This window comes from Scomber japonicus, chromosome 1 (genome assembly GCF_027409825.1).
Source record: "Scomber japonicus isolate fScoJap1 chromosome 1, fScoJap1.pri, whole genome shotgun sequence".
Lineage (NCBI taxonomy): Eukaryota > Metazoa > Chordata > Actinopteri > Scombriformes > Scombridae > Scomber > Scomber japonicus.
The window spans coordinates 31463496-31490598 of NC_070578.1; the positions used below are offsets into that span (position 1 = coordinate 31463496).

The 27103-nt window shown below is 39.3% G+C and overlaps 1 protein-coding gene across 2 annotated transcripts in view; it reads left to right on the plus strand.

The window, feature by feature from the left end:
• Positions 1-26064, plus strand: part of csnk1g1 (casein kinase 1, gamma 1) — a 32901-nt gene extending 6837 nt beyond the window's left edge. Inside the window, exons 2-13 of one of the 2 annotated variants that reach the window (XM_053318185.1) lie at positions 848-1279; positions 1835-1875; positions 3251-3320; positions 11660-11811; positions 14157-14391; positions 14494-14579; positions 15206-15290; positions 15393-15541; positions 15633-15740; positions 17188-17298; positions 20425-20531; positions 24871-26064. In XM_053318185.1, coding sequence (XP_053174160.1) covers positions 1093-1279; positions 1835-1875; positions 3251-3320; positions 11660-11811; positions 14157-14391; positions 14494-14579; positions 15206-15290; positions 15393-15541; positions 15633-15740; positions 17188-17298; positions 20425-20531; positions 24871-24925 — 1386 coding nt within the window. In that variant the 5' untranslated portion in view covers positions 848-1092 and the 3' untranslated portion in view covers positions 24926-26064. The remainder of the gene's footprint in view (positions 1-847; positions 1280-1834; positions 1876-3250; positions 3321-11659; positions 11812-14156; positions 14392-14493; positions 14580-15205; positions 15291-15392; positions 15542-15632; positions 15741-17187; positions 17299-20424; positions 20532-24870) is intronic. The other variant, XM_053318194.1, reaches the window with a different exon arrangement.
• Positions 26065-27103: the final 1039 nt, after the last annotated feature.

Here is a 27103-nt window from a genome sequence, read left to right on the forward strand (position 1 = left end):
AACTTGTTGTTAGATTAAGATTAAGTTGGTAAGTGGAGCTTTTTCTCAATTTTTAAGATTTAAAGTCTAATTTTAGTAATGAACCAATATATACAGTGTGAGTCCTCTCTAGCCAAACCATCATGCCCACTGTCTGTGCTGTATATGACCTAACATACACCCCCAAATTAACTCTGATACAGTTTTTCTAATACAATTTTCACATTTTATTACACCGTTCACCAAGTAATATTAACAGTAATAAAGAACTTAAATGACAGTGTATTTCCCTTTATTCTTTTGCTCAATCAAGCCACTGGTCTTGGATTGAGAGTTGGTCACTGAGTGCTGGTCCTTAGTAGTTTGGATTGGTCAAATAGGACAAATTTCTTATAATTTGTTAAAACATAGCTTAATGTACCCCACACACACAATAGATCAAGTGATGTTCCAAGCTGATCTGATGACTTAAGGCACATTTTTAATTGATCATTACCAAATATTTTATTCCCAATTCAGTTCAAATCTCTGGTTCAGTATATCCATCTCTTGGGTGAGCGTGTCATGCGATGTGTCTGTTATGCCAGTGTTTCTCATGGCAGCAGTAGTGTTTGATTAAAGTGATTAAAGTAATATCAGGTCCTTCGCAGTGTAATTGTTATTTGATTTCTTGTTCAGTGTTTTGAAAAGAAGCTCACTGAAAGGTTAGCCTGTGTGTTTTTGTTGGATTTTTGAACCTGAAGTGATCTTTTTTGGGAGTTTTATGACTAGGGGATTAACATGGGAGACAATTCGTGGGAACTATGGTACACATGTTGCTTTTTGTGTGATGTCTTATCTCTTTTGTTATATGTTATCTTTGTTACAGGTCTTCCACCTTCTTCCTTCCTGTGACAAATGTTGAAGCCTGAGATCAGCCTGAACAACGAGTGTTAGAGGTGCCAGGGTGAGGACGGGAAGGAGTGTCCGTTAGCCTTACCAGCTTTTGTCTCATGAGAGTAACTGTGCCATTCAGGCACTGCCAGTGACCAGGGCTGTGGCTGTGGTGGGCCCAGCCCAGGAGGCCTTTTCGTACATCACTCCAGGCACTCGCTGACCTGTGCTGCTCACACCATGGATCAACCGAGAGATAAGTATGGCGAGCGACCCGCCAGGAGCACAAAAGTTTCCCAGGGCAGCCGCAGCGGACACTCGTCCCGACCGTCGGGCTCCTCTAGCTCCTCTGGGGTTCTCATGGTGGGGCCAAATTTTCGTGTGGGCAAGAAGATCGGCTGTGGAAACTTTGGTGAATTGAAGCTTGGTAAGTTGAGTTTAAAACATGTGTGAAATGGTTGAAGATGCAAAAAAATATTGGAAGCTGCTCTTAATGTTTCAATCATTATCTGCAGAGTTTGCAAGAAATTTAAATAAGAAATTTAAAAATTTAAAAAAAGTAAAGCCTTAAAGGTGCCCTGTGGAGTTTTCATGTTAACAAAGTTATATTAACATCAGTGTTTCCCTCTGCAACGCACATTTAATTCCTCATAAAACATTTGCAAAGCTTATTTTTGACACATTTTAAGCCTGGATTTGTCGACTTCTTCGTCCCTACCTTTGTTGGCACATCGCTACATTTCTTTGAGCCCTACTGGCGGCAACTTTAGTTCAGTAGAACAGCGTGAGACTAATGGCGGGATGTGAATCACCTCAACCGTGTGCTCATGTGTGCGCTTTATCCAAACAAAATGGAGACTCACACGTAAAAACATTATTCATAGGACTACTGGTTGTCACTAACTCCACAGGGAACCTTTTATAAGTTGTGTAGATCATCATCAGCATCTAATGTATGCTCTTCTTTTTCTGTCTTCTTCAGGTAAAAATCTCTACACCAACGAGTATGTAGCTATTAAACTGGTAAGTGCACATTCTCCTTTTTCTCACTGACACCTCACATCTGCAAATACCACATGCAGTTAATGCAGGATTTAATATTGGAATTAAAGCTAAATTTATGAATCGGCAACATCACTTTATAAGAAAGGGTCGTTTGTTTTCTGATTATTTTGAACAAGGTCAGTAATAACGAGAAATTGAAATTGTTCATTTCATTAATATTCCAAAAAAAAGAGAGACACCTCTGTCTAAAGATGCAGCTTCTATACTTGATTGTAGATGTGCAGCTTATGCAGCACATTTGACTAATATTAGACTGTTATTGTTAGACAGGAAAAAATCAGACAAAAGGTTATGATGATTCATTTGTACATAAATTGCATGTTTTGTAAGAGTGATTTGAATATTGGAGGATGAAGCATAACACGACATGTTAGCTCATTGTTGTGGATGTGTTGAAAGCGGTACAGTAAAGGGCGGTTTTTAGCACAGTGTGGTGGATACTCGGCTAGGTGTGTCTTTCCAGTGGCTGCTGGACTGGAAATCATGACTCCTGACTCATGCCTTTATTATTGCTCACTAGAGAGTTGTAAATTGCCACAGTATCAAAGTATTAAGCTCACCAAGCCAAATAGTTTTCAGCTACATACGCTACTGTATGGTGTGCTGACACTGATATAGTGTTTTTATATGACTAAGAAATCACTCACTGAGATGTTTGTTTGAGTTTTAAAACATCAGTGAAATGGAAAAAAAAAAACACTGACTTAGATTTGGCACTTGCACAAAATCTCTGTATCTTTATTTCATACCCAGGTCAGTTTTCTGATTTTTGTATTGAAAATTAAAGTTGTTTTTTATTATTATTTCCAGTTCATTTTAATTGTCCAGTAATCTGCACGAAATGAGATGTGTTGTTGAAGAAAAACTGCAAAATCAAGACTGATGGTAGCTCTGTAGGATGACTGATAATGTCAAATAGTCCATCATCGTCACTCTCAGTATATCTGGTGGAGGACAAAGATGGGAAGGACGTGATTTTTAATCCTATGTGCCAGGACAATGATTTATACATTTGATCTTTTGGCAGTAAAAAGAGCCGCTGTTGATGTTAGTGCAAAAGTGCCACCCAAATACATGTCTCGGACAATGTGAGAGCAGCTAGTGTCAGTTAATTTCCTGGTTCCACCCAAATTTTATGGGAAGGCATATTTGTATATGCCCTTGGGTGCAAAATGAGTCATCAAAATTGTTGGTGACCTTTTCAATAAATTTCCGAATTAATGTGATTCCTTTTTCCGCTGTTCCTCTCTACCCTTTTTATTTTTACTTTAAGAAGTTATGTAAGTGAAGTGTCGTTAACGAAGTGCTGGTTTGCGTCTTTTCTTCTGTGCAGGAACCAGTGAAGTCGAGGGCACCACAGTTGCATTTAGAGTATCGGTTCTACAAAACACTGGGAACTACAGGTAAGGTCACAGATTTAGCCTTCACTCATTCATGCTGCGTTTTTTTTTTTTTTTTTTTTTTTTGAGCCCTGCATGATTTGACCTTTAGATCAGTGTAGAAGATTGCATCATTTCCACAACAAGTGATTATTCCTCTCAGGTTATGTATTGATATTAAGCTGGCTCAGCAACTTATTTTAATCTTGGTGCGTGTGTGTATACGTATGTTTGTATGCCTTCATGAATAGTGTGTTGAAAGCTGTGATTATACTTTTTAAGGGGTGCAATAACGAAATAAGGAAAGGAAGTTGACATAAAACCCCTCAAAGTCACAAAACTGATGTAATATCTCTTCTCCTCCCTTCAAAAGACATCCCTGCTGTTATGAAAGCAGCATGCAGGAGATGTTGGTGGCTGTGTTTGAAGATGAGACTTCAGCTCGAGCCTAGCGCTGTATGCCGGCTGTATTATTTCATGTTTCACACTGGCACAGTGTTGGTCTGGAAGGATTTAGTCTGCTGGAAAATGTTTCTATGTACACAGTGAGGAACTAAGTGACTTTTTAAATATAGGTAGGTAGTGGCAGTGAAATACCTCCTTGTTTAAAGTGATTTTATGGCAACAAGCTGTGAAAACAGTTTCACCCAGTTGTGAACTTGTCTTCAAACTGGTACTTGTTAACACTAGTGAAATCAGACAGTTGTGCTTCTGGCCCAATTGATGAATGCAAGTCCAGTATTTACTCTTCTTTTTAGCTTTGTTTTTGGTCATCACTAACTCCAAAGTGAACTATCTGATTTTTTTTCCCCCTGCTAAAGGCTCCACTGTGTTCACCAGCTGATCGCTAACTTGACCAGTGTCCTGTTGGGCAGGCATCATACAGGAGGTTTTTAGGGCTTTTTCAGTGACCTGCCTATTGTGGCCGAAGATGATGAGAATGCACCAAAATCTTAAAGATTTAGGGCAGAAAACCAAAACAACGAGCTGAAAGATGCTAAAAAAAAGCTTCGTAGAGCTGAGAGGAACTGCTTAGTCAGGTGATTATTTTTCTGTGGCTTCATCACAACGACCCCTTCCACATTACACATAGCCATTTGATCCATTGTAATAAAAAAGTATTGATTGTAGCCACTTTAAGGAAATGAGCCTGTGAGGTTTTGACCTTAGTGTGCATGTTTGCCTGACTGAAAAAATACATTTTAATTTGCCCACATGGCCAAATATCTGCAGCACCAAGCAGGCGTATATACTGTTGCAGTGCTGCCGAATTTACTCGTAGGGGTCGATATATTTATATTTTTAGCTTTCTGTTGTCTCATTGAAACATCTGGAATTAATGGGCAGAAATGATTTCCACTGCATAGGGCCAGATCAAATGATCAGATGTTACAAATCCCCATATGATCTTTAATTATTTCATATATTAAATATGTTTGCTGTGAAATGTCGGCGTGTAGTTTTTCTCAGAAAAGATTAGTCAAGATCCGCTGACGCATCCCTGTTGCAGCAACCACTGACAGGAATCTTGTGAGGATTAAATGACCACAACGGAGAATTAAATTAAGGCACAGACGTTTTTAGTCCTGGTATTAGAGGAAATGGGTGGGAGCACTTGAAACAATAGAACAATAGCTTGTCATTGCCATTTTGATAAAAAAAAAATTGGGCAAAAATGATCTGTATAGTGCTGGTAGTCACATTTATACACTTGAACTGCAGCTCTTGATTGATCAACTTGTGAGATTTCAATTTGGTTAAATGGTTAAATCACAAATTGGTGCTGGGTCCTGGGTCACAGTTTAACATGGTAAAATAAAAAGCTTTGTGTTTTTTGCGGCGCATGGTCTTTTGATGTGCTTTTTCGGAGCTCCACATGCATATATGATAACCAGACAGGGAATATAATGGCTATTGTTTTGCAAAGGCAAGGGCTGGAAAAGGCCAACTGTGCGGAAACTCATTAAATATTTAGAGAGTGGGTCTGCCTCTCTCTTAGTACTAACCTGCCTCTGTCCTCTCCTCCAGATGGGATAACGTGACCTCATTTCTTCTTGGCTGTGCCGCTGTGCCACATTCCTCTCAGCCAATGTTGTTGTCACTGGCTGTGCGACGGGATCTTTATGAATTAATGTAGTTTGACTCAGATGCTCAATCAGGTGTTGTTTTCCGTCCATAACCAACTGTCACTGGATATTCATGAGGGTTATTCAGTCAGTAATTATGCATCTCCCTCCAAATATATGAGGATATTTGTCAGTGCAGTCAATCCCGGTAGCATTGCTGTCACGACTTTTACGAGACCGCAGACTATGTGAGGCGTTATTGTGCCAAGAACAAGATGGTTGGGAAGATCAAGAGGTTTTGTTCAAGGGCAGATGGACACTATTGTGCTGTGCTTAAAGGTATTGGCAGCCAGGCCTCATCATGAAACTTTACACCAGCTCTGTAATCATTGCAATTTCCAAAGAGTAGAAATGTTTCAGTCAGATTACAAAATTGTGCAAACATGTAAATGGAAGGCCAGAGGTTGGTGTTATTATTGATTAGTAAGGCATTTAGAGAAGTCAGACAGCAGCAGTTTTAGTAAATATATAATAGACATGTCTCATCAGTTGTTCAAGTGGTGATTTCCTGAATTTTAGTGCAACTTTCAGAGGTAAATATCAAGTAGTTTTTACCGTTTGTGACATCTGTGTGCTTTGAAACGGCATCACTGAAGTGTGATCCAGAGCTGGCCAGGCTGACTGACATATATGCTTCTTTTGATGACTGCACAGGTGAAAAAAAACAGTATTCAAAATGCTAATATCCAAAATCAAAACCAGGACTTTTCTGCTGGAAGTGCCTCACGTGCACAACTACAGCGTTTCAGGTGCTGCAGCCATTTTCACTGCAATCACATTATTTGGACTGTGAACAATCTGTCATGTACATTTCCTGGTGAAATATGATCAGGCACTGCAGTGGCACAGTTCAGGAAGTGAGGCTTATGCATTAATTAAAAAATTGAGGTCATGCTTTTGATTGACTGAATTCTGAAATATGCACCTTCACTATAAAATTGAATTATTAACGATGCCACACAGCACAGTGTTACGTGAGCAGTGAAGGAATGAATTTAATAGTAGAAAATTGCATTGAACACTCTTGGGTGTTAACAGATTTATGTTTCTAAACCAGAGTTACAGTATAATTTATAAATAGTCGTTAATAGTTATTATATATTTAGGCCCTGACTGATAAAAGATTTTTGCCTATATTAGGGAGTAAAACAATTCCAATATCCATATATCGGCCAATTATCTAATATATATACAGAATATGTATATAAATCCACATTCTTTATGTGTTTATAAAACACTTTACAGTTCAGTTTCAGTTTAACAATAAACTTTATTGTATAAAATCAGTGCACTGAAACCGTAAACTTCACTGGAAATGTAATAGTTAGTTACTATAAATAAAAAAGAACAAAAAAACATGTATGGATACTAACTTGAGTTTATAAAAAAGGTACATAAAACAGGAAAAAACAGGCTAATATCAGCCTATAATATGGCCTGACCTATACACCTATTATCTAATTACATTATTAAATAGTCACACATTTGTGTTTAGTTATATTAGTGCAGCATTTAGAATAATTCAGATTCATTCTGTAGCAATAAATACTGCAACACTATAACTAATAAGATGCAAATGAATGTGGCAAAGAGGCACACAAATGGTCAGACAGATTGTCGGTGCTCGGCAGCGCAGGTTTTTGGAAAAGCAAGCCAGCAAATATGTCAGAAATCTAAACTGGCCAGCTTGATGTAGAGCTGAACAATCGAAGGCTGCGGCCCATCAAAAGTGGATCAGCACGTGAGTCAAGAGCCACCACATAGCTTACATATTCAGTGGAGTCATTGCAGAACCAAAATCGGTGTCAGCCCTCATGTCCTCTGTCTAAACACTGAGTGTAAAAAACTCACCTGTAATAATTTTGCAAAGCCAAAATCCATCTATCCATCTGTTCTCTAGACGGCTCGTCCTGTGCAGGGGGGAACTGGAGACTTTCCCGGCACGTAGGTGGGTGAAGTGGGGTACAGTTTGGACAGGTGGCCAGTCAATTACAGGCCTGACACACTAACACACATACAGTAAATAGAGTCTGATAAATAAATACATCCATGCTCACATCTAATGTCAATGTAGAGTCATGAATTGACCTGACCTTTATGTCTTTGGTGTCGTTCTGTGTGAATTTAGCATCCTCCTTATGTCTACATGCCTCCCTCAATCCAGTCAGCCACGATGCAAAAAATGTGTTAATATTCATGCTCAACGTTGATCGCGCACATGAAGAAATCACCTTTTTTTTTTCTTCTTTATGTTACATTTGAATTCTTTTAATCAGAGCTTCTAAAGCACATGACTGCTCACCGCACAAGTTTCCCAACTTTCAAAAGAAATCTCCTCTTTTGGAAGTTGTTTGAAAAAAATCGGCCCAGAAAAAAAGCGGTGTGCAGGGAGATTCGGGCAAGTGCGTTTTAAGGCTTAGAACCACTCATATTCTTTCATTGCATTCATGTTTTTCCCCTTTTTTGTTATAAAAGACAGCAGCCAGCAAATCTTTTAGCAACTGAAAAAAATGTATTCTTTTATCCCTTTTTATATATCGTGGGCCATTTCATTCTGAAGCTGATGGATCTGATGGATCTGTGAAAGTCTGGATGATAAAATAATATGCTAAAATCTTTTCCTATCATAGACCTACTGCTCTGCATAATAATGAGTTATTCATTTAAATATGTTTCAGTATATTTGTATTGAACTAGAGAAGACAGCTGAATAGTACACTTTGCATTATGTACAATAAATATATTTAAAATGAGTAAAGTCAGTTTAGTTTAACAGCTGGCTAGCCGTGTATTGAAATGTTGCTTTAATATACAGCATGAAGTTGAAGCCCGAGCGATATATATATGTCAACCAATATTATCAGCCGATATTGGCCTAACACTGGTATATCGGTATCTGTGTATATACCGGCCAATATGATTTTTCCTAATTCAACTCCCAGGACTTGTGAGGAGTGTGTTACCTGTAAAAAAATACTCATTGTGGCATTTCTTCCTTCACTGACTGCTGCACACGACGTCAACGTGGATATTCATGTCGAAACTTCTGTCTTGTGTTTTTGCCACTTGCAAGCATATTTGACCAAGTTCTTACTACACCCAGCAATTGCTCTCATTATTTTTTCCAGAAAATTGGATGAGAGAAGTCAAAATTGGTAGCTTCCATCAAAGTTCGACTTACTCCTGTACAATTAAAGTATGCCTCGCAGTACAGGACACACAGATTCAAACTCTCAGGGGGGGAATGTTTTGCTGTAGATAATGATGGTTCTGCCGTCCTCAGTTTTACTTTGCTTGTAAAAAGCTTGACCAAACCTTGTTTTCAATTGAACAGCCGTTTATCCACTTGTTTACAGCACATCTCCAATCTGACACATTTTAGGCCTCCCACAGGCTCCCGGGGTTTCAAGGCACTCATTCCTATGGTACAATTAGCAACCCACAGAACTGGATAATGGTGTCCAGAAACACAGGATGGAGCGCAGCACGACTCCTACATGCCCATATGCTGGCAGACAATATTTACGCCACCTTTTCATGCTGCAGTGTTTTTCCCATTACCCAGCTGGCAAGTTTAAATGTCTTCAGTAACATATTCAATCCAAATATGTTAACGTGCTACATCAGGATCAGTGTTTTATGATTATCAGCCTCTGCTTATAGATTATTGGAGTAGTAGTAGGAGAATAAAGGTATCTGGATATCATAGAGCTGCCGCCTTCCTCACTGCACACAAAACATGAATGAACTGAACACACAATTAAGATATTGTGGTCAGGCAGAAACTGGAAACTGGTCTCACTTGTGTGTGTGTGTATGTGTTTGTGCAGAGGCGAAAATCCTCTTTCAAACCTGTACTTTATGGGGCGACTGCGGCTCAGGGTAGAGCAGGTCGTCTACTAATCAGAAGGTCGGCGGTTTGATTCCTCCCGGCTCCTCCAAGTCCACACAGGCAAGATACCGAACCCCAAATTTGTGTGTGTGTGTGTGTGTGTGTGTGTTGAATAGGTGGGCTCTTTGGATAGGAAGTACTGTATTGGTCCTGATGGGCATGTTGGAAGCTTGCTTTGCAGCCTTTGGCATCAGTGTATGAATGTGTGTGTCTGGATTGGCAGTGATGTGTTGTTGTAAGAGTGCTTTGAGTGGTTGACAAGACTAGAAAAGAAATATGGAGTTACATACACACACATATAGTAGACATGTGAGGTTAAGAAGAAAAATGTACCATATCTAGTTAAAAACACTAAATACATACTTAAAATTGTATGTTTAAAAAATGTGTATGGTGACAAATCCACTGAGTATTATCACCTGACTCTGCAGTTCCTTTCAATTTTACATACACACACACACACACACACACACACACACAAAACCAGCCACTTTATTATTATTGTTATTATTCATTTTATTATTGTCTACCTCACCATCTGAGAGAAACAGAATTTCAACCCTCTACATGTCCTGAACATGTAGCAGAGTTGACTTTTGAACTGTTTTAACAATTTTAAGTATGTTATCTGTCATTGTCATTTGTGTCAAATTTGAACTAAACCAGACTGTACAGTAACTGGTAAATGCTAGCAGCTAAAGACCCAAATATTTCCCTCAAGAGTTGGACCAAAACAGAGCAAACAGGCGAGTGAATATCAGGCTTGGAATTATCAGGAGGCCTGAAACACAAACGCCTGCCAACGTTGCTCCATATCTGCTGGAAGTGTAATCAAGCAACTGTTTGTTACTTATTATATGCCAGCGTTGTGTTCAATCAATGTAGGCAGGTTGAAATCTCAAGTATTACAATTAATTCACCCTATTTATCCAAACGGGGGGAAGAACAGTGGATGTATATGTACTCACACAATACATACATGAATATACAGCACACACACACACACACACACACATCCCCATGTATAGAAAACAAAGGTACAAAATTAAAGGATCCACTTTAGGATCGGGGACATAAAAAACAATCAAGACGTCCCTACATATTCAAACTTCTTTGCAATTACATATTTTCAAGGACTGAGCATGGCTCGAGCAGTCTGATAAAGCCAAGCTCTGTATGATTGAAGCGCCTCTATTTCTTTGAAGTTTCGTAAGGGGATCTTTTTAATGGGAGTCTGAGTAAAAGTACGCAGGGGCAAACTTTGAATAATGCTTCCCAGAAGGCAATTAACAGTTTGACCTCATTTCCTGCTCTTTGAAACTAAAGTTCAGGCCAATTCTGGTCGGGAAAGACAACGAAGAGTACAGATATCGCCCCGTAATGAGTAAATAAATAAACATTAGGAATTACATACTGTCTCTGCAGGGTGGTAAGGCTTTAGTTTTAATTAAAATTAAATTTAGAAAGCCCCCTTTGCATGCTTTAGAGGAATAAAAGAGAAGTTAGAAAAGCTCACACCTGCCAACTATTTACACTATAATTTTAGGCATTAAGCTGACATACTTTTCTGCTAAGTTCAACACCACGAGGAGCTTTAATATCCAGATCACACGCATTACAAATGACCCATAAGGAGTACAGGGGTCAGAGCAGCGGCCCTGCCATTATTCCCATTGCTTTAGACAGATCGCATAACACTGAACTGTACTGTGAAAAGAAGTAAAATAGGAGCCAAGGTGATAGATGGAAGGGATTTTGCGAGTAGAGCAGAGAGGATATGATTCAGTTGGGAGGTTGTGATGTGAGGCAGTGAAAAGATTAGTTTTCAGCCTGCAGTAGGAGAGCGACACAGTTGCATTTGCAGGCGCTGCGTCGTATTTTACAGAGGAGTTAATGTTTACCGAGCAGCCTTCCCCTGCCCTCTGTCCTTAGTAACCTTGTGGTGCTCCTCCTCCTCCTCCTATCGGTCTAGTCAGAGGCCTCTCACAGTTCACCCCAGACCCAACTTAGAAATATCATTAGTCAAAAGAGGCAGAAATAATAAACATTCCTGCCACCCCGACGCTCAGGATCAGCACCAGTATATACAACTGGGAAAAACGAATTGGAGGCCTGTGCTGCTTTTCATTATCTTACTAACTAGTATTTGCTTTTCTTTAAACTGTGTGCAGTTTACTGTCTAAGCTATTAAGAGTCTAATGCACCTCTCAGTTCATTTGCAAACACACAAAGTTAGCTGGAATTTGGATTACTTTTGACAAATGTGTGAACAGGTACAGCTGTGCCTGTGGAGATCGGGAACTTTTGTGTTTGTGTGTCTAACGGTTTCTTTCCTTGTGTTTCAGCTGAAGGCGTCCCCCAGGTGTTTTACTTTGGGCCCTGTGGGAAATACAACGCCATGGTTCTGGAGCTGCTGGGCCCGAGTCTAGAGGACCTCTTTGACCTTTGCGACAGAACCTTTTCACTGAAGACTGTCTTAATGATAGCAATTCAGTTGGTGAGTGTGTTGTATTTCAACGACCCAGTGAGCTTTTACAAAAGTTCTTCTGATCACCTATTTTGTATTTAATTACGAAAACAATAAAGACAATAGTAGTAAAAATAAAAGTAACATTATGTATAGGGTCTGTACATTAGTGGCTTAAGTAGTAAATTCAGCATCATAGTACAACAGCATCCAAAAAAACCTGACACAGATGTTTGACAATAAAAATCTTACAAAGAGTTTTTCCTCTGAATCATTGGAAGGGATTCAATGTGAAATAGATAAAGAACAATCTTAACTAAAAGTACACTTACTAGTTTCTTTTTGGAGCTTTTAAGTGCATCTCACCGTCTGTCTTGGTAGAATTTGCCCACTTGATAACTGAGCAAATTCTCAGTAAGGTGTGGTTGAAAGCTTTGGAAAATGTTTGAGGTTCTTCTTTTTTTTTCTTTCTTTCTTTTTTAATTTTTTTTTTTTTTTTTGGTCAAATCATTCTTTACAATGTTAGACATGAACTTTCACACCCAAGATGGAGTCAGGAAGTAGCAGCAGCAAAATAACACAGCAAAGAGAAAGCTACAGACAGACAGACAGATAGACAGACAGACTATATAGCTGTTGTGCAGTGTGTTTTTTAAAGTGTGGATAATGGCTTTGGCCTGAATGCACCCAAAGTCCTGAGCAGGTGCCAAGGAGGGATAACAGTGCAGAGTCTCTAATTTCCCAGTCTGCAAAGTAGATGTCCATCCATTCGTCTGTCTGTCTGTCTGTCCATCCGTCTGTCTGTCTGTCTATCCATCTGTCTGTCTGTCTGTCTATCCATCCATCTATCCATCCATCCTTATACACGTGCTACTCATCAGAGCAAGAGACTCTGTGAGCTGTCGGAAAGAGCAAAGCCATCACTGAATCTCATTAAGTCTGAGCACTTCAGAGAGTTGTTTGACCTACTCTTTTGGCCGTCTCAGACATCTCAAAATTTCTAACATTTCATTTTGTCAGCACAAAATCTGCAGTGCTCTTGTAATGCAGATAGCCTTCGCAAATTTGTAAGGAAACCTACAAAACCACACAACATAATCATGTTCCCGGACGGCAGAGAGTTACTGCTGCTGCTGCTGCCTGCACGTCTGCTCATCTCTACAGTATTTATCACGTAGCTCTTTCTCTTTAGTTTTCTGGCACAAACAATTGATCCCACAATAAGTGCTGCGAGCTCGTACTCCTACTCAAGATCCTTTTTTTGGGTCTGCCGAAGGAAAGTCATGTTTCACGTTTACTTTGGCGAGACAGCAGGGAATGAATATCCCTCAAGATCAAACCTGAGTAAAAGATCTTTTAAACACATTTCTTATTGATGTTCCAGTCGATCTTATTAATTATAGAGCTCTTCTTGGAAACAGCCATGAGATTCACCTGTAGACACCCTGTCAAACCTTTTCCATCTCTAATCTATTAAATGCAGCATTGCTCTGATCCTAATCATTGGTCTTGTCATGGTCATGCTTTCAGTTAGTGGCTTGACATTTTAGTTGAGTATACACACAGACTTTTGTTGTAGTGTGATAATATGCAGCCACTATTGAGACTGTTCAGTTCTGTGTTGGAAAAAGCAGTGAATTAATCATTGATCAGTCAGACTAAATTAATCAGAGACCATTCAAATGAACAATTCATTATTTATTGGGGAAAGATAACGAAACATTTAGTGGTTACTGTGGTTACAACTATGGGCCTGAGAAAACAAAATTCTGATATTTATAAATTGTCTGAAAATCTTATACAGATAAACACACATTGTGACAAAGATATATATTTAATGGAAGCAGGATATTTAGCAGTTGAACATCATTAAACTTGAATTAAGAGAAAGGACCAGATTTAAATAACATAAAAACTAAAAATATATATTAATGCATATTGGACAACATTACCAACAATGCAACAATACCAATATATCTGTGATAGACCAATATTGATTGATGATATCAGCTGACTCGCTCTAGTTACAACTAGACCTACCCCCAAATGTTTTAGACATTTTACAGACTAAAAGCTTTACTGCGTCATTTACTCCAATCAGTTACATGAACCAATAATTCAATTAAATTAAATAATTAAAGAAATGACTGGCTCTGTGGTAGTGTGTTTTTGACTGTATGATTCATGTCTTTGAGCCTGCTATTTGTGTGTTAACTGAATCATCATGCTTAAATCAATTAATCAAGATAATGTATTAAAATGCTCTGAAAGCTGTTTAATTCTATTGCAGCAAGGCCAATTTTGAATAACTGACATTGTGACTTGCTGCTTATCAGATTTGAATTCTTCTTTCTTCCGTGTCTTTTCTGCACCAGATTTCTCGAATGGAGTACGTGCACTCGAAAAACCTCATCTATAGAGATGTTAAACCTGAAAACTTTCTCATCGGACGGCAAGGGAACAAAAAGGAACACATTATCCACATCATTGACTTTGGCCTGGCCAAAGAGTACATCGACCCCGAGACCAAAAAACACATTCCATACCGGGAGCATAAGAGCTTGACCGGCACTGCCCGATATATGTCCATCAACACACATTTGGGCAAAGGTACAGTTTTATTTCTTGGTCCACATCATTTTCTGGTTGGTTTGGCACTTTGGTACACATTTGTTTTTTTAAGTGAAATCTTATCAAAGCTTTTGATTTCAGAGCAAAGCCGGCGAGATGACCTGGAGGCTTTAGGCCACATGTTCATGTATTTCCTTCGAGGGAGTCTACCCTGGCAAGGACTAAAGGTATATCAAGTGCATGGCAGTGTCACCAAATCTGTCACTAAATCAATTTCAACATATGTGGAAAGGTTTATTCATTTATAAAAACAACACAGAAAATCAGTTCCATTATTTTATTTGCAGTTCTTTATTAGTAGTTTCTTCCTTCAGGTTCAAGTTAGAAAAAAAGGCTGCAACTAAAGAGGAATATTAAGTGGTGGTATAACTTTGACATTGACAACTCACTCACTTTAGTGTAATGTAGTAGACTGTGTAGTCAAGATTAAGCAGGTTTAGTGTGCTCAGGGTTATCTCATAGTTAAGATTGTTTTCATCTAAAGATATCGTGCAAGCAAGAAACCAACCTGTTAGAAAAAGTCTGGATCACATTGGATGCTCTCCAAGTTTAAAGTTGTTTTAACATCTTATCTTAGCGGCCATGAAGCTGCTGTTTAGTTACTGTTATTATTTTTAGGTCGGTCTTAAAAACATTGCTGTGGCAAATTGAAATGGTCAGGGCCCGCATCAAAATCAGTGGACTGGTCATGTTCCCTTGCACCAGCCTGTATTAAAAATGAAAATGACCCAGATTAAGCTACGTTAGACGTCAGAATGACTTCATACGTCTGTCTGTGTTGGAACTGCTGCAGGCTGACACGTTGAAAGAACGATACCAGAAGATCGGAGACACAAAACGAAACACTCCCATCGAGGTCCTTTGTGAGAACTTCCCAGGTATGTTGATGAATCTGGACGTAATATTTTTTTTTTGATATGTTACCACAATCCATCAACCCATTTAAAATGAAAACCTTTGTATATATTTGTGTAATTCAGAGGAGATGGCCACATACCTGCGATATGTGAGACGGTTGGACTTCTTTGAAAAGCCTGATTATGAATATCTGAGGACTCTATTCACTGAACTGTTTGAGCGAAAAGGATACACCTTTGATTACACTTATGACTGGGTCGGCAGGCAGATAGTAAGTCATACATCTAAATATTAACAGATGCTTTTTAAGTCAGATAACTATTTGAACTGTGCAGCATTGAATTGATCATTATTCCCCACAGCCCACACCAGTGGGATCTGTCCATATAGACTCCGGAGCGTCTGCTGTCACAAGAGAGAGTCATCCTCACAGAGACCGGCCCTCACAGCACCAACCAATAAGAAATCAGGTACACCGGGTTCAGTGTTTGTAGTCGAAGTGTGCGTGTCTGCCAGGCTTTGTTTCCCTTTTTTAAAAGAGAAAGAACCAGCGTGTTACAAACTGAAATGTTAATATGATGTATACACATGACTCAGAGCCGTCCCACTCTCCTCTCAGAGGGATTGAAAGTCAGGATGATCAGCTGATGAGGAAATCGCTCACATCTCAGAACATTTCTGTCGTTAGGATCCTGTTACTACCACAAAGTATAATTAATGAGTCATGCAAGTATGACCAACACCATTTCTAATAAGATGTTGACATAAGATAAAGTTGAAAAAATGAAAGAATAATGATGATAGTAGGATTTGTTAATTATAATGTCAATTTTCTAAAATAAACTTGTAAATATATTTAAAATATATATATTTAAACAAAAAACAATTAATTCTGTTTATTAAAATCACCCTCGACAGGATGTGGGAGGGAAGCAACAGTGAGTTAACACATCACAGATGACTAGATAGAAATGAGGAGAAATGGGAAGTGATGAAAGCAAGTTTATTTGTGTTGCACCTTTCAACAACAAGGCAATGCAAAGTGATATGTGTGAAGACAAGATGTAAAAGAAACATTAAGACATTATAAGAAGACATATTTATATAAGATCCTAAATCTAATGTAATAAAAGGCAGTGATAAACAGAAAAGCCTTCAGCCTTAACAAAAAAAAAGACAGGAAATTCACATTGCCAGTGCAGGTGTGTTTCATTAATTGTGTATTCGGCTGGCCTCTCCAAGGGACGGCAGTCTTCCCTTGGCTTTACTGTACGTTGTTTTTTTTTAAATTTAAAAAAAAAAAATATTTGCCATCTGTTGTGGTTGTAATTACAAGGTTCAGAGCTGTGATGCAAATTCCCGTCACGCTTTTTCTCCATAAGGAGGTTTTTCTGTGACTAGGGAAAACTTGTTAATTAAGGATTTTAATCATTATTTTCAGTGATTTCTCTACCAAACGTACTTTATATTTGGTTGTTAATCTCGACTATCAACTTTTAGAAAGACAGTTCATTAAACAAGTGGTCATGTTATATTAAAATGATTGTTAGGGATTGGTCAGTGTTTGAAGGATTTCTTAGTGTTTAACTTTTAATGAGATCGAGGCCAAAGTTATTACCTCCATTTGGCTCGAGGTTAATTAGTTTCTGGTTCAGTTCTCTGCCTGAAGCCTTGCTTTGATTTTGATTCACTCTTTTATTTTGTTGCGATTTTTTTATTTTTTATTTTTTTTCTTCTCCATTTCTCATGCTGCTTTGCATGGTACCTGGCCTCGCAACACCCAACTACCCATCTCTCCTAACGCAACTATTCCATCACCCCCCACCTCCCCTCCCTCTCCCATTGCACCCCCCCCCCAATCCCACTCCCCCTCCCCCTCCCATCACCGACTCACCGATGCCCCCGACTCCTGAGCAGACAGCGGTCTCTGATCGACGAGGAGCATGGGAGGTGCAGCCCACTCGCCAAGCAAACTCATCCTATCTGACCTCCCACCTGGCAGCGGACAGGCACGGGGGCTCAGTACAGGTATACACCCCTCACCTGATCAACCAGTAGCACCTACCCAGTCTCTATGGAGTCAGATCTGTCTCATAGGCCTTAAACCTGCAGATGTGAGCACACAGACTATGGCATCATCTGCAAATCTCTATGGTCATTGGTCAGCAAAGATGTTTTAAAGCTAAGCAGGATTTAAACAGGTATCACTTTTTGGATACATTTTTGATAGGTTAGCCAGGTACAGATCATTTTAATGCTATCTAACTCTAATTGTGCTCAATTCAGAATATTTTGAACACATTTTTAAAGAAAAGTTATAGTGATTCTGTATTTCTCAGTCAAATGTGGCCTCATTTCATGTACTTATGCTAATTTAAGGCTAATTTTATACACTTTTGAGAGTCATACAGAGAGGACAAAAAGGCACTGTAATTGAATACTTAACTAGAAAACTATTTAGAATTACAGCTCATAGGTCATCACAAATTGATGTTAATGTTTCCTGAATGCCATTAGTGTTTTACATTAGTGTTTATGATTCACAAGGATATGCAAAATAGTTAGATGCCAGACTTTTAGCATATTTTAGGCACGTGTGTATGTGTGAGACAGATCTACAACCATACTCCCCCACCCCCCACCCCTTTACCCCTGGCTGGGAAATGTTATTTTTTCTGCACCACCATATGCATGTCATCTGGTGCCACCCACCCCAGATGGTGAAGATGTGATGATGCTTTATAAACAGCAGCCTCGGTCGCGGCACTTCGATCTCAGGTCCCACTCGTCATGGCGCTTGAACATTCCTTGCAAGGTCAAGACGCCTCTTGCATGGCAGGGGACATGGCTTAGCCCGCTAAGTGCATGCTCTTAAGTAGTAAACAGTCATTATGCTTAGAGGAACATCCTCGGGTAATTTTGACTCCTTGCCATTACCCAAGCTATGTTTGCATAGGTGTGTACAGTGTGTGCTTTAGGAGATCTCTGCTCATTCTACTAAACACCATTCATGTTGAAACAGTGCAGTGGTATGTGACAGGTATTTCCCTTTTGTGTAAATGATTGTGGAGCTTGTCTCCTGATTGTCCTCCATGTGTCTCCTCCTCTGATTGAACTCACTGTGAAGGATCAATTAAGTAAAGCTAATAAAGATTTAAAGGATGACGGCCACAGTTAACAATAGCTGTAACACTGCAAATGCTTTGAAAGCTTGCGTTGTTACACTGTTAGTTTCCAGGTCACCATTGATTATGTGATTATGACTCAATGACATTTTTTGAGTTTATATGAAACCGATTTAATGTCTGTATAGAATGATTACTGATCCTTTTAACCTATTTAACTTTTGAAAGTTAAAATTGAACTATGACAGAATTTTCTTCTAAATTCTTACAAGTGTGATTGTGGCTCAGCAAAAGACATTCAGATATTTGATCATAAAGAAGACAAAACCCAAACACTGCGCTGTTGAAGTCTAGAGAAACCAAACTGTCATCTTCATTCAGATCACTTTTAAAACTGGAGTGCAGGACTTTTGTCTCCCCATTCTGCCTGTGTTATTAAAGAGGGGCAACTCAGTTGTGATTGCCTGACACAGGCATGCAGAACGCTCTCATGGACACCCCCAATCACAGACTCACAGAGAGCTGGTATATAAACAGATATGTTTTGACAGTCCAGTGGCCCAAAAATGTATTTTTTTGACTACCAGCCCAACAGGATTTGTCCCAGTATGCCTGATGGCCAGAACACCACTGACAGTAACCTACTGTTGGGGCTATAAAATGTTGGATTAATTGCTTTAAATGTCACACAACCCCCGCAAAATAACTCTTTTCACTGTCAGAATTTGATCCATTCGACCTGATTAATATTTGAAGAATCTAGAAGAGCTGCAGGATTAACAACCAAACGGCCAGTGCAGGAATGTTGCACCCGACATTGGATTTAAAAACTCTTTTATGCCATGAAATATGATTTATTAGGTGGTGATAGGCTTAATCAGCGTTGTGTGAACTCATTTGGCAAGGACTTAAATGTAAGAGACGTTCACTTAGATGTAAAAGTTCCACACTGCAGGTTTAATGCAAAAATATAGACATTGCAGCTGGCAGTAATGATAATAAACTTTCAGAGAGGCTCACCTGTTGAAGCTCTGCTGTTTCCAACATTCAAGTGATCTGATATAGCCGTTATTTGAGAGAAAGTCAATCATTTAGCCTACAGTACGGTAATTTAGCCTTTTTTGACATTGTTCCAACATGAATGGCAGTGAGTGGTGTGGGTAGACACACTGTATACACCCATGCATAGAAAACAAAACCATTCTTACAATAATTACAATGCTATTTCTTCTGCAGGTAAATGGGACATCCATCTGCACCTATTTATTGTTGCATATTGTAATTTTATATCCGTCTGTCCGCAGACCATGTTTTTTTATTTTTCACAAGTGATGTTTGATCGTTCATTTGTGTCTTTCTGATTTTAAGTCTGCATGTGTTTTTAGATTTTTCTTCTATTACAGGACGACAAAGTGAATTTTAAAAGCTAGAAGATAATTTTGATACATTTTAATTACATGACAGATCAAAATACCTGATTACTAAAAAATGCAGAAGGGTAAAATCTAAGTATAATCTTGATTACACTGTTAAATATAAATTATAAAACAGATACATTTGTTTGGAGCTGCACCTACTTGAGACATAATATGTAGGTTCCTTAAACTCCACCCGCCTGTTTTTGCCTGTTGGGCCCATTTGCTTAAAAGGCTCAATGTTTGGAATTTGATCATTTCCAACTTCGGTGACTCTCATGAGTATTGTCGCCCTGACTGACAACAGTACACCCTGATGACAAACACCGGGAGGTCAGCAAGAAAAAAAGTAGTACAACCCATTGATGTTATGTTATGTGCCTTTCTGTGGTTTCGATGTGCTGTTTTTTCTGCTGAGTGACATGTTTCCATTGTGGGAGAGACAGTAAAGTAACATTTATTTATTTATTTATTTATTTTTTTTCTAACCAGACTTCTTTCCATCACAACAGCTCCTGTTTTTTTTCACGTTGTTAACATGAAACTTGTTTTGCTGGATTAAAACACAAACATCAGCGGGCAGATCTCTGAAGTAACGCCCGTCTGTGCCGCAGGTGGTCAGTTCAACCAACGGGGAGCTGAACGCAGACGACCCTCTGGCAGCTCATTCCAACGCTCCGATTACAGCTCAGGCAGAGGTGGAAGTGGTCGACGAGGCCAAGTATGTGTCACGCACCCGCCACACCTCTCCTCCATGTCCATCTGTCGCTTCCTGTCTTTCCCTGGCTCTTCCTCTCTACCTCTTCCTCTCTCTCGCTCTCTCTCTCTCTCGCTCTCTCTACCTCTCTCTCTCTACCTCTCTCTCTCTCTCTGTCTGTACCTCTCTCTCTGTCTGTCTGTCTCTACCTCTCTCTCTCTGTCTCTACCTCACCATCTTTTGCTATGCTGTGGAATTGTGACAGCCCCCCCCTCCGCCCCCAGCTGTCATCCTGCTCCTGCCCCTCTTATCTCCTGTCTGCCTGTGTGGGTTTTTTGATCTTGACTGCTGCCTGTCTCTTGACGCTGTTCTCTCAGTTAGATGTTTTAAGATTTAAAAAGGCAATAACACACATCTCGAGTTCAAGCTCTCACGCCGGTAGCCTGAGCGCTAACACGGGCGACGACCTCACCTCCAGCAGTCCGATCATCTTGAAGAAGTATTCCACTGTCGGTCCACCGAGTGTCCGTGTCTTTCACCTGCAGCAATAATGATCAATGCAGTACAGATTCTCTCAGTGATCTCAGTGTTGTAGTAGCTGCCAGTTGAGCACACCAGATTCTCCATGTGGAAACTTACTCACATATACAGTGTAGCAGTTAAGCACATGATACTACAGTAAGCAAAAGTTACTTCTTTTCCTTCCCCTGAGTGAAGCAAATACAGAAACCACTCCTGCCTCCATTGGGTTCGTCCAGTTTATCTTAACTTAAGCATCTTCAGAAGTCACGATACCATGCTGCATGTCTGACCGCCAACTGTGCTAGAACTGCACCGCTGGCTAAAGAAAACATGCTTCAGCTGAGTGAAAAGAGCTGAGTGGAGAAAATAAGTACTCCGCAGTTGGAATTTGAGGGTTTTTTTTAATATCACAGCACATAGTGAGACTGATTTTTGTTTGTTTGTCTACTTGTTTGTTTGACTAACAGGACCGTAGAAGCATAAAGTCCAAACCAAAGATTAATTTTCAAGTTGCAAAAGTAAAAGAGAGCTGCACACAGCAAGATATAAAAATGAGTTTGGCGTTTCTCAAGTCATCAGAACAACCATAGCATACAACAACACATATTTATCAACACCGCGACTCAGAGCAGTTATCACCTGTTGTAAGACCACAGTAGAAACGTGTGTTTACAGGGCAGTCCCTGGATTAATGCTGTTGCTACTAGCTAAGTGGGCCTAGTTAGGGTTGAGGGTGTTTAGCTGGGCAACATCATGGCATGCATGTGTGTGTTATACCTGAGTCAATAATAATGGCCATTATAACATATTAATATTGGTGTAGACAGTTTAAAACAGGAGAGTATTTGTGTTATCCAAATTAATTGATGTGCTTTCTGTTGCGTATTGAATAATAAGGCTGCCACAGGGTTAGGGTTATACTTTTGCTGATTGGGAATAAGTGCTGATTAGTTTAAAGATGACTAATTTCAGAAATAAAGTTAAATTATTCCCCCACAAAAGCAAACTTTGCTATTTTTTCCTTTATCATAAAGATGTAAGATTTTATTCTGCAACATTACATGACAACATTAAGCTTGAAGAGGGTTCCTATTATGCTAGATGTCCTAATACATCTGATCTATCAGGATAAAAGATGTTAATTAGTGTTTTATTTAAATTTCATCTGGTTATTTTAATACACATGTACCATCTTTCCCACCACTGTGCATCAAAGCCACTGTGAAAAATGATTTCCCTCCTGCTCTGTCCCCTCATGAATCTCCCAGAGGTTCACACACATTAATTTGCACTCATTTCTATTTCTGCCGAGATGACAGGCCCGTCGTCACGTTGTCTCCATTCACACAATTGTTTGATATGATGATTGGCGTGTTTACCGGCAACCTCTTTGATACCTCGTCACACAGGTTGATGTTTGGTAGAAGAACATGAAGTGATGAATTCAAATCATGCTACCGATGCCATTTAATTTATGTTTTACCTTTTACGGTAATATTGTGTTTCTATGGTGAATTAATGTCAGGCGTATAGTTAACTTTCATCTTTTTATTTACAATCATGGACTGAAATTTGCATCTGACTGTCGAACAATAACAACTAATTTTCAGTCTCTTCAGGTTCGCATTTAACTACTCTGAGACTTGGTTTCCATCACTGATATATAGCTATATTATATAGTTAGTAAAATCGTAATATAGGCTCATGCATCTTCAAGCTCATTTATTTTTTTCTAGCTGACTGCATCGCACGATGGTTGAGTCCCATAAAATCTGAATAGATTCTCGTGGAGTATTTATTTCATTACAGAGTGGAACCATGGTGATACACTGTACCAGCAATACTGTACCAGCAATACTGTACCAGCAATACACAGTTTCTTCCTTTATTTTATTGAAAGAATACCAATATATTCATAAAACACAACAAATGACTTTGTGAGGGATAAAACGTTAAAATTTTGGTCTTATTTCTTTACTCTTATTGTTTACACTCAACAAGAGCTGCAACAATTAGTCAATTCATAGATTAAATTAAAAATAGATTAAAGTAATGAGCCACTGTTTTTATTATTGTTTTAGTCCATTTTTCTTTTCTTTTTTTAAAAAGATGACAAATATTTTCTTGTTTCAGCGTCCTATGTGATGATTTGAAACATTTGTGTGTATCTTTGAATTTTGAGCTGCTGATCAGATAAAAGACATTTGAAGACTCTCTTTGGGCTTTAAGAAATTATAACAGACTTTTTTTTTTTTTTTTTTTTTTACTGTTTCTGATATTTAATAGACAAAATGCTTAACCGATTATGGAGAAAATAATTAGCAGATTAATCAATAATGAAAATAATAGTTAGTTGCAGCGTGACACACTATCAACCATAACCAAGATGGAGACAAGCATTCAATGACTTATGTTAAAAGATGTGAGATTAAGAAAGTAAAGAAGAGGAAGTTTCAGGAAGCAGACAGTCATTTTCAAGATTCATACACAACTTCTATAAATATTATAAGACCACCATACATAGTAGTTCTAGGAGACATAATAAACCCAACCCTCAGCCTGAATGTGCTCTTGGACCGCTAACACAGGAAGAAACAGCTGCAGAGTAGATTTTACTGTAATCTTTTCTCCTTTTAACCTTTCAAACTTTCCTTCTCCGTGTCCACCTGTGTCCTGTTGTTGTTGTTGGTGTGTGTGTGTGTGTGTGTGCGCGTGTGTGCATGTTTGTGTGGCATGTGCCCGGTCTCATCATCTCGGTCTTGATGTATTAAACTATCTTTCTTTTCTCTTTACACTCTTTCCTCTCTCTCTCTCTCTCTCTCTTCTCCTTCTTCTTCTTCTGTAGCTGCGTGAAAATGCTCAACCTGTGGTGAGTCCCTCTCTGCTCTAGTCCACATCAGACTCATGGGACAGGGAGTGGACCAGCCTAGGCCGGGCCCAGTGGAGTTGTTTTATACATACAAATCTTAAAAAAAAGTGAACTCTCACTGGTACATTAGTGCCACGTTACCTCTGAGAACACTGTGAAATACTGTATGTTATTATCTTTTTTTTAAACCTTCACCTTGATGTTGAAAGTGACACATGATGAGCGGAGAATAGAGAGTGTTGCCGTGTGAGCCGGCACGCTTTCTTAAAACCTAAAAAAGTAAGAACATCCAAAGTGTCACATCCCGACAGAAAAAACAACAGGAAGTAGATTTATATAAGATAACTACTTCTCTCTTTTATATCCCCTTATGTGATAGATTAGTCCTTTTTTTTAGTGACACATTTGGCTTTAGAAAAAAGGTCGTAAAACTCTTGTTGCATGGTGGACCGTTATTTGTTTTTAATGAATTAATGGAAGAGTACCCAGTCACTGTCCTATGTCTTGATCCACAGCTTTTTTCTTGTCTGTGTGTGTTTTTTATTGACCGTTCAGGCTCATCGTGTCTTGTGTTCTTTGTGTGCACTGCTCCATTTTATTTCTTTCTTTATTTTGCATAAGAGGATATATATCGCCTTCAGAGTCACTGCAGCAGTCTGTAGTTGAGTCCTCTCGGCCATATTGCTGCTTAAAAATGGTGGGAGGTGACTTAAGCATGCACACACTTGGTGGATGGAAATGCACCAAGTGTTTTATCAGCTGCAGTTGTTACTATTATGACCCCTCCCAACCCCCCCAAAAAAAAGAAAAAAAAAAGATGTCTTAATTTCAACAAGTCAGAATAAGCTTTTGTGATATTTAACACTCTAATTTATGCAGCCGCTTGTGTTTTTCTTCTTTTTTCCCCCTTTTCTTTCATCTGAAGCCTCTCTCATCTACATATCGGGGTTTAATGTCCGTCTCTGTCCGCAGGTGCTGCTGTTTCTTCAAGCGAAAACGGAAGAAGAACACGCCGCGGCACAAATGATCGTCCACCAACCGGCCTGAAACGTTCCAAGTGTCCGGCTCAGTTGATTGTGATTTCAGAAATCAGTACGGTCCCATTCAGAGTAAAAGAGGGAGACAACTGAGAGATCTTGATTGCATTGTTCTCTGGAGGGACCAAGTCAAAATGGTTTGTTGAGATGTACACGATGCTTGTGTCTTTTTGATGGGAGTCCCTTTTTTTTTTCTTTTTTTTTTTTGTTTCTTTCTTCCTCCAATATGTGTTGGAATGTTTTGCAGGCCAGTCGGCCAAAAGGGGAACTTTTTTTGTTGGAATTTTGCAGAGGATAATCTGGTTTTTGTCTTTTTTCCCTCTCCAAGATGCATTTGCCCGACATTTTTCTCTCCTCATTTTTGGCATCTTTTTTTTTTCTTTTTTTTTTTTTTGCTCCCGTTTCCGTGGTATTGCAAAGGAAGAGACACATCTTCCTGTGGAATCATGTTGCATACTAAGATTTCAAGATCATCTTTTTTTTCATTTTCGCCTCTGTGAAGTCCTACATGAAAGTGGTTTTGCCCCCCTTTGTTGGTTTGCTTACTCATTTTTGACACAAAGCCCTTTTGGTCATTCCTGACGTGGGACTGAATGTAAACCTGAACACACGGGGAGCCAAGAGTGTAATTGCCTAATATTCACGAACAGGCACAAAGAGCATCAGTCAGCCATTTGGCCCCTGCACTTTTTTCCTCCAAAGAGGTCAACCCTGGCACTGGGACCCGGGCTCGAGAGAACAGAAGACCAGAGATGCCTCCTGCACTGTGTTCTCTGAGGATGATTTCTGCTCACGCTGCTTGGTTAAAGCACTCCCCTTAACCACGCCGCTGTCAAAACACACTACAGTCTCTTTTTTGACTCTCATGCAGTTTTTTGGTCCTGTTGGCTTTGTGATGAGCGGCAACTTGACACTTGTAGTTGGGCTGAAAAAAAAAAATGCTATTTATGCTATTTATCTCTTAGTTGCCACCAGTTTTTCTTACTAATTCTACATCATACACACTGAATGTATGGACAGAAGTGTAAATGACTCTGGAGCATTTATATAATCTGTCATGCGCATGGGAAGGAAACTGCAGTTTAAAACCAAGACCAATGTTTAAAAAAGGAGAAAAAAAAAAAAAAAAGTGAGACCAAAACTAAGTGGATTTGGGTGGGTGGGAGGGTCTTAAATGTTCTTGATCTTAATAATGTGATGGTAAATCTACAATGGACTCTACACCAGTAGACACTGGGGGATGTTGCTTTGGAGCGTCAAGAGAAACTGGCATGAGATGGTTTTGGAGATTGAATCACAGCCTCTCGGCGCTACTGTCCAATGCCTTAACCCCAACCAAACCAACCGACCAACCAACCAACCACCACTCCACACCACCAGTCGGATATATACAAGGTGGCAGCATGACGGTTGTGAGATTTGCAGCGCAATTATTTTGGGGGTCACGTGTATAATAAAACCCAAAGTTGTGGACTGCTTCCAGTTTAGTGTAGAGCAGTTTTAACACTGAAGATGTATTCCCAAGAAGAGCAATGCCAAATGGAAGGTTTGGTGTAATAATCTGCAACGGTGTTAAGATGTCCCTGCCCCTCTTCATCCAGTCTGAAGACCCCCCACCTCCCCCCTTTCCCTCCCCCCTTCCCTTCCTTCCCTCTGTGCTGCAAAGTAATGTTCGATGTTTGGGGCGACTCAGCTGAATCGCTCTCCCTTAATGTCAAGAGAGAGAGAGAGAGAGAGAGAGAGAGAGAGAGAGAGAGCGTCAGTGCAAAGGCAGATACGTGAACATCCATACCATTTTTCTTTCTTTTTAATTTCGTGTCATGGAGGACTGCCTTGAAACAATATCCTCAATATGTCACCTTGCCTATCCTCCTTTACAGAGTGAATTTCATAGGTGTTTTATTTTTTTATTTTATATCTTGCTAATGTGAATTTTTTTTTTTTTTTTTTTTTTTAATGCAATTTTTTCCCCCCCTCCCATTCCAAATAGCCATGGTTGTACGGGGAAAGAGGAGGGTAACAAAAACAAACAAAAAAAAAAAGAAGCTCGAGACCATGACTGCACTACATTTGTTGACCCCGGCTTTCCCTAACGAGACCCTGCCTTCTTAAATACTGTACTTTAAACGTGCTTATTACTTTAATTGTAGCTGCCTCCTGTGCTAGGC